General features: G+C 40.6%; 1 protein-coding gene across 1 annotated transcript; it reads left to right on the top strand.

The window, feature by feature from the left end:
* Positions 1-953: 953 nt before the first annotated feature.
* On the top strand, positions 954-6,498 carry mis12 (MIS12 kinetochore complex component; the record flags this gene model as incomplete). The annotated part of the gene is given in 3 exon segments (XM_083759196.1): positions 954-981; positions 6,175-6,252; positions 6,255-6,498. Coding segments are annotated over 3 exon segments (315 nt in total). The 3' UTR covers positions 6,464-6,498.
* Between the last annotated feature and the right edge of the window lie 2,041 nt (positions 6,499-8,539).

Below are 8,539 nucleotides of genomic sequence, written 5' to 3'. Positions count from 1 at the left end.
GGGTTGTGTGTCTGCATAACTCTGCAGCGGCTGCCCTTGATTCGGGAGTTTCTGGTTCGGGAAGCAAGGGTTCAGGAGGTTCCGTTGTCGATACTGTCGATCCCGTCGATACGGTCGATATTGTATCACTAGTGCTAGTCGGGGACATCATAAAGGGGTTGTAGTTTTTCAGCAAAGCCTTTTTAAACCGAGGACACGCTGTGGTCTGCTTTTTGATCCCACGGCCGCTCAATTTGTTGTCCCGTCTCCTTGTAGATGAGGAAGTACGTTGAAGGACGAAAGAACGCCATATTGGGTCATCTGGACCGTTATTCTCTGAAGCGGTATTGTCGTCTTTCCCTTTCAGCATCGCCTCAAGACGTTGTAGTGGTTTATCAGATTTTTGTCTCACCAAAACAGGCTTGTCATATTTCAGGAAAGACGGAGGAGGAGCCGGTTCCGTCATCGATCTTCTGCTCAGCTTATCTTCTGTCATTTTAATGTGCAGGTACTACACGTCTACTAACATATAGGACTGTGTGTCGCGCATTGAGGTGTCACCGGCTATATACCCTCAGTGCCACGTCATATTATAAACAACAGTAAACCTAGGCCTTTAAAACCTTGCCCAAATGTAGAGTCATACGTCATAGATACATCATATGACAGACTCCACGGCTCCACCAAGCTTCAGGGTGGCTGCTGGAAATCAATCTGGGAACCCATTAGCAAAAAGGGAAAAGCAGCACACCCTTATTAGCAAAGTTTGAGATTCACAACCTTCTTAGTCTGGATTTTCGGTGGTGAGTTGACCACCGCGACCACCGCTGTAAAAACAGAGAGAAGGGCTGGAGCGGTGGCGGTGGTTTGCTCTTCACCGCGGCTCGTGACGTCATGTTGTAGTTCGGTGGTCACCTCACCACCGTAAATCCAGACTATGTACTGCATGAGCCTTTAACGAGGAAGGGATAAACATGGCAGAGACAGATATATTGTGGCCAGGTAATTTATGTACTTATTTTTCTGACCACGTTCAACCAATCAAGTTTATTGTGCAAAAGAACATGGCATCATAAATACCATTTAGGAGAGACATTTAAAAAAAGAAATCATCTATGCAATTACACCTTCCATTTATATTGTTAGTTAATAACAAGTAACCTGTACACCAGTATGTTCTGTAAACTGGATTATGTTTGTTAGTCCATCGTAGGAACGTTCTCAAATCATTTCTTGATTCTAACACAGAGTAGACTATTAGTTGTACTAAATACATATCCTGTAGCAGCAGGATCCCAGATTTGAGATGAATGTAAAATATCTGTACTTTGTATACATGTTTAAACAAGTCTTCTCTATGTTTGCTTTTTTATTCTTAATGCATTCCTCCATATTGCTTGCTTGTTTTATCCTGTATCATTACTTATTGTTGTTTACCATTACATATTGTTTTTTATGATGTGGATTGTTTTTATTCCCTGTGAAGAACTTTGTAACTTCGTTTCGAAATGTGCAATATAAATAAAGCTTTATTATTATTATTATTATTATTATCAGTGCATAGATACAGAGAGAAGATACAGTGCAGAAATAGGTCTGTATCTGTACTGTAGTCAATAATGTTGTATTCAGTAAGTGTGGTGGACAGTACGTAAGTAGGCTAATTTGATTACTCTTCATTCTGTCCAAAAATCCAGCAAATCGTTACACACTATCTCTATAGTCATGTGTTCAAGACGGATCTGTCCGATATTTAAGATTGGGTATTATGAAAGTTAGGCACTGCACCTTTAAAATAAAAACAGCTTGATATTTTATGATGCAATGTCTATCATGCAATTATTCAAAAAGATGAGATTAATTAATGTCATCTATACTGGTTTAGCAGATGATATTAATTAATGTCATCTATAGGTTTAGCAAATGAGATTAATTAATGTCATCTATAGGTTTAGCAGATGAGATTAAGCTTGGTTTCTAAAAGTTGCACGTTGAGCAATTTCATAATTCTTTAAGTAGCATGAGACGTGAAACTAGGGGGTTTTCATGATTTTGAATCCATTCCAAGCATTAGTTTTGCAGAAAAAATACTCCTTGGGAGGAAAACAGCCATAGCCGTCATCACAAATGTGATGATGTCAGCAGTGGATATGTGGATATGGCCGAATTTAGCCCAAGGAGTGTTTTTTTGTGCAAACCTAATGCTTGGAATGGATTTAGAATCATGAAAACCCCCTAGTTTCATATGTCACATGCTACTTAAAGAATGATGAAATTTTAACTTTTTGGCCATATATTGGATGTTAATGGTATGGTCACATATTATGCTAATAACTCAAATTGCTCAACGTGCAACTTTTAGCAACCAAGCTGAATTTCATCCATTAGGCCTATAGATAACATTTCTATAGTAAAAGTTTACATTTCTGGGTTCATGGAATTTCCAGTAGACTAAAAGTTAAGTTTGAATTAAAATAAAATAGTTGCTGCAATGGAAAAGCATAAAGAGTTATGGCAATAAAAGGTCCTTTTGAGACGACACATTTCTGCGATGATTTCAAAGGCATGACAATAATCATACAATCTTGTCTATTGGCAATATACTGTATATAATTTATATAAAGAAATTCAGAACACAGTTGAAAATGGTCAGCAACACAGCATGTTGATTTGAAAGTGGTCAGCATGTTGATATGATATATGCAATAAAACGATTTTCTTCTCCAAGCCATCAAGACTATTCATTGAGCTCAACAATCACTATCACAGCATCTTACCAAATAATCACAGATATGAATTTTAGCCATGATTGTGGAGCCCTACTCTATGGATAAAATACAATAAAATCACGGTGCCAAACTTCTGGTCAGACAAAGGAAGCGGGTGTCTGCTTCACATTTTGTTGCCGTCTTGCAGAAACCTTGCATCTCCATATGTGACCAGATTTGACTGAGAGACTGCCATCGCGCAAATTCCAGCTTTTCACCAGCGGAGAAAAGCTTTATTTTATTTTTTCAAAAATGAGTTTATAGCACAGGCAGACTCTCCACATACTAGAGCTTGTCTGAAATACGTGTCAGAGCTGAAATTGAAATGTAAATATAAAAGAAATGCTTAAACATGTAGCTAGGTGTAATGTTAAGAGTCCACAGAAGTGAACCTTTCAAGCCTGTTTTCTCAACTCGCTGTTTTCTGCAAGACATTACTCTATAAGCCATATCTCCAAAACTGGTGGGTCAAACTGAACAAATGTCAATTTGAAGCTATGATTCCCTGCTTTCATATGACATGAAAAAACGAAAATTCTAAAAAATCCAACAGCAGTCCCTCAGTCAAATTTAGTCACATATTTCAAAGTCACTCAATGCCCTTCGTCATACACTAGTCAAGCTAAAGCACTGAAAACAGCAAGTCTACTGGGCTCGCAACCGGTCACGTAGCGGTGTGAGCCTGTAGATCTGCTATTTTCACTATTTCTAATAACATTTGTTCCATTTACTCAAAAGTAACAGTTTGGGACATAGATACAAAGGTTTCCATCCGACAGTGATGACGTACTTTCAAGCTCTCCCCTTCAATCCATTGCATCACAATGTGGTGGCTAAATAATAACTAAAAATAAATAAAAACTATCATCATATAAATGGTATAGCCTAAACAATACATATACACGTATAAAGTGACGTAACTAATGCTCATTATAAGATGCTATACTATGTCTGTCTACTTGCTCTGCATCTCAGGGATGGCCTGTGGACGGTTCAGAAACCTTACTCTAATGGACATCATCAAATTCGTCCAATGGAATCATTGGGGTTATAATAACAACTTAAGGCTGAATTGTCCACAGCCGAAGACAGAGAAATGGTCTCACAATGAGCCTCATAGTCTTATAATGAGCATTAGTGAAGACCAACTATATGGAAATAAGGCTGAACATACATGGGTGAAGTGCTTCTTTACTAGGATTTCAATTGTGATTGCTAGGAAATCATTTTGACCAGATGAAGAACCATTCAAGTCCACAGTTTATCCTGAGTCCTGACCCATCCCTCAAAGGTTCCTTCTGTCCCTTATCCATAATTTATAAACTATTATGGACTTAAATGGTTCTTCGACTGAACTCTTCATGATGTCAGCATCTATAAATCACATCTATTAACAGAGTCCTGCATTCCCCACAGAGGAACACATCTGTACTACACTACAAATTAATCAATTGTTTTGTGACTCGATTAAGAAGGCATACCAAATAAATATACATATAAAAACAAAGATTAAGGCTCAAACTCAATAGCATTTCGTCTTTTTAGCAGTTGAATTCCTATGCCAAATTCCTTTTAAATCAGCAATGGATGGGGTCAAAGCCTTATCGCTATGGAAACACATGAGGTGGTCTTAACTGGATAAAACAGATGAGATCAGAGAAGACCAAATAGTCTATATATGTTGAATCAAGTAGCATACAGTATGAAGGGTTGGCCAACATTTCAATATTATATTTATATTGCGATATTGGACCAGCAATTGTCCGGGATTGAATAGCTTAAATAGCCAATGCTATTTAGGCCCACAGCACCCCCCCCCCCCCCAGGCCAAATGTGTTGAGTGTATTGCACTTTGACTTAAAATGTAATGTTTTACAGTGTAATTTATTGTACTTGACATTCACGCTGTTCCATTCTCCAAGATTTGTACATACAGTATGCACAGTGTGTGTGTGTGTGTGTGTGTGTGTATGTTATACTGTATGTATGTATGTATGTATATATACTTATTAGGGGAACAAGTATTGTCAAAATTAACATTTGCATTTGTTTATAGTAATTAAATAATCACCAAGTATTCTTTCACCAACAGTGGTCACCGACATGACAAATAAAACAATACAACACATTATCCAGCATCCTTGTGCTCAAAATGCTCATTTGTAATGGCTGTTAAAAGACAAAATGTGGAAAACAATGTTTAAAAATAGGAGCGAAACAACCAAGGCGTTGACGGAGGAGGGTTGTGTTGGTCCTTTACTACAACTGACAGCCTGAATTATACGTAGGGCAGAAACAGGTTTATTTAGAGGTTAAAGTAAACTATTTTAGTGTTTATCCAAATAAACATGCTCTGTGCACACGGCTCACCCACCTGACCACTTTCATTCGGCTGCCGTCTTAACACCTTGTGTGCTAAAAATGGGTAAATACGTCCTCTCAATTAAAAAGTGCCTCCCCCTGGCCAGCCGGGGCACCTGATGGAGGGGAAAGGAACTGGTTGGAATAACGTGTTCCTTCCACACGCTACGTCCAACCAGGGAAACTCCCCCCTGTCAGGTGTAAAGGAGCAACTTGGACACTCAGGCATGAAGGAAGCATGAGTTCAAGTCCGTTGCTCTCCCCAGGTTGGCGGAGGGTGTGTAGAGCCCAGGATCACATTAGATAATTGACACAGGGGTGAAAAATGGGTTACAAAATCGTGGGATAAATAAAACAAAAAAACGCAGGGTTCTAAGACGTGTATAGGCGTCTTTGGGTCCTTCTTAATGATATCATATAACATATCATTGTGCTTTTTATTGGTTGACAACAGGTTGACAAAGAAGCACAAGAGCACAGCAGGACGAGTTGGAGAGCCAGGAGAGCCAAGGAGAACAGCTTGGCCATGGTTGATAAGTGCTACAAGATAGAGCTGATGAAGACGCCTCCTTCACTACAAAATATGCAGATCAGGGATTTAATGAATGGCCATTGTGGTGAAGAGCAAAAGTGCCAGAAAGCAGAGAAGCTCCACAGGGTTAAAGTTTTATCATATATATATATATTATATATATATATATAGTTTGAGTTATTTATGTTGCAGTGATTTGTTTGTTGATTGACTGATTGTTGGCTCCATTGTAGGGAGCCACTACCAACTGTGGGTTTGTGTAGGGGACATGCCAACAGTGTTTTTATAGAGAGAACTCTGATTAGCATATATATATATATATATATTATATTATATTATATTATATGTGTGGATAATTTATAGACTACTATATAACACTTTAAACGAAGGAGTGCAGCCAGCAGCTCCAGCAGTTCCTTCAAAAACGGTTCCAGCGCCTGGAGGCCAACATGAAGACGCTGCTGACCAACTGCTTTACGATACCGACCAACGTCCTGTTCACTATAGACGAGCAACAAAGAAAGTACCCCTAAGACCTGCAGGAGGTGCTGAGGCTGGAGTCCTCTATTGCAGAGCTGCACAGGGCCTATGAGGCAGAGGTGTGCTGCAGACGGGCCTCCTGGCGGAGCTGGAGGAGCAGAAAGAGACGCAGGAGCTCCTTGATGGGATTCTGAAGTGGATGGAGGAGACGACCGAGATGACCAAGGAGGATGGAACGACGGGAAGGTTCCAGGGCAGCATCCAACAGGTGAAGGAAGCCATTAAAAAGCTCGAGGACGGGGGCACGGTGGCACAGTTGGTAGTGCTGTCGCCTCACAGCTAGAAGGTCCTGGGTTCGATTCCCGCTGGGGACGCTGTGGGCACTGGCGGCGTGTTCACTCAGTGCCCATACCCGAGGCGGGGGTTGCGATAGGGCCTTTCTGTGTGGAGTTTGCATGTTCTCCCCGTGTCCCCTAGGGTAGTAACCCTCACAAAAACATGCCGTAATCCTGGTCTCTAAAACTACCTCCCCCTGGCCAACCGGGGCGCCTGATGGAGGGGAAAGGAACTGGTTGGAATAACGTGTCCCTGGTACGCTAGTCAAAATATGGCCCTTGAGGAAAATTAATTGGGGAAGCCTGGTCTAGTGTGTGATTAGGAAGAAATTGAAAATGAAACTATTTTTTTGTTTTACTGCCCATTATTATATGATGAATTAAGACACTTATTTTGTAAAATGACAACTAGTTGTGTTAACCTTTTCTGGTTGGATGATTATGAAAAACTAGAATTTTGTTGCAGGAAAGGTATTTTTGTTTTAGCTGATTTCTTATGTAAAGCTTGGGAAAGAAGGCATAATGTTTTGTTTGTGTGAAAGTGAGCTAATTGTTTATTGAAGCAAAGATTTGTATGGTGTGTCCTATAAGTCCATGTGGCCTGGGCACCTTTGGTGCATAAATAAATAATCTATCTATCAATCAATCTATCAATCAATCATAACACGGGATCGCTGCAATAAATGTTTTGACAGCTCCTGTTGCTAGGCAACGCCTTGCGCACAGCCATTCACTTCCCTGTTTACGGGCCGTCAAAACGGTCTATTATCTACGCCGCTGTCCATGTTTTTGATCAGATCAATGTTCTGTCCTCATTTCTGATTTAATCAAGCATCTCGTTTGGAATATAAACGCTTCTAAAGAGAGATGAGACTTGACAGCGTGAGGTAGTAGTAATGGAAGATTATACCTCCCGGTTTTGGGGGGAAATGGAAGGCGGGGCTTTTCAGAGTAAAATCGGCCTCATCTGCTTGGCACTCTAGCACCTTTATTTTGACAAACTCTGGCAGCATCGTAAGTGTTAAGTGGTCAAATTGGTGGGCCGCGAATGCTTCCAAGGTTTTCAAAGTGAGTCCCGATCCAGAAAAGGTTGGAATCCACTGTGTTCACCAAGGTGTTTCTTTCCCTCCTCAGTGCACTATACAGTATGTTTGAACCCCTTTTGGTGTTTTAAAGCATTATGTTATACTTTAGCTATTGAAAAATAGCAGATCTACAAGCTCATAGCGCGCCACTCGGATGGGGGGTCGGCGGCCAATTACATATATTTTTGGGGCTCCTTGACATGAAATATTGAGCACCACTGATACAGAAACAGATACAGATACAGATACAGATATTTCAGAAAATGTCATGATTTATCAAGACATCTTTACATTTCGACGTCAGGCCAATATGGGTTAAATTGTTACATTGCTTACGCTAAGTATGCTAAAACCCACGGGATAGTGAGGTTTTCATGTCAAGGAGGACCGCTATAAAAGAAGATCTGTTTTAAGCTATTCCAAAATGTTCCACATTTTTCTAAACTTGCAGATCGGTGATTTTTCGAATAGCCGATGTTAAAGTGGTTAAACCGATTTTTATTCAATATGAACTTATTTAGCTGGGGACCGCCTGGAAGCTTCTCCAGGACCCCCGGGGGTCCCCAGACCCCACTTGGAGACGCACTGTTTTAGAAAAAACACAGGGAAAACAAAAACATGTTTGTGTACACACAACCGTAGTTGGTGTCGCACAACTGATAGAAGTGTAAAATCAGGTGTAAAATCAGGTGTAACAGCTCCCATTAGCAGGCTGAGAAGTTGCACCACATAGAGCTGCTCCGCATAGAGCAAACCCAGACAGCACAGCTCCACCTCTGACGGGCGCCGTACTCCACTTAAGCATTGTTTCCTCTCCCCGTTTTTCCAAGTCACCGTCAGTGTCGTAAATGTCCCTGACCAGAAGAGGCTCTGCTTCTCTAGAAATTATGTCAAGGTCTTTCCATTTAGGTCCAATTGCCTTAGTTGTAGCCACTGATGAGAGCTGTTCTTCTGTGTGTGTGTGTGTGTGTGTGTGTGTGTCATGACACCTCATGAGTT

The sequence above is a fragment of the Protomyctophum parallelum genome (genome assembly GCF_964188405.1).
Source record: "Protomyctophum parallelum genome assembly, chromosome: 2".
NCBI classification, from domain to species: Eukaryota; Metazoa; Chordata; class Actinopteri; order Myctophiformes; family Myctophidae; genus Protomyctophum; species Protomyctophum parallelum.
This window is presented reverse-complemented; position numbering and strand designations above follow the sequence as displayed.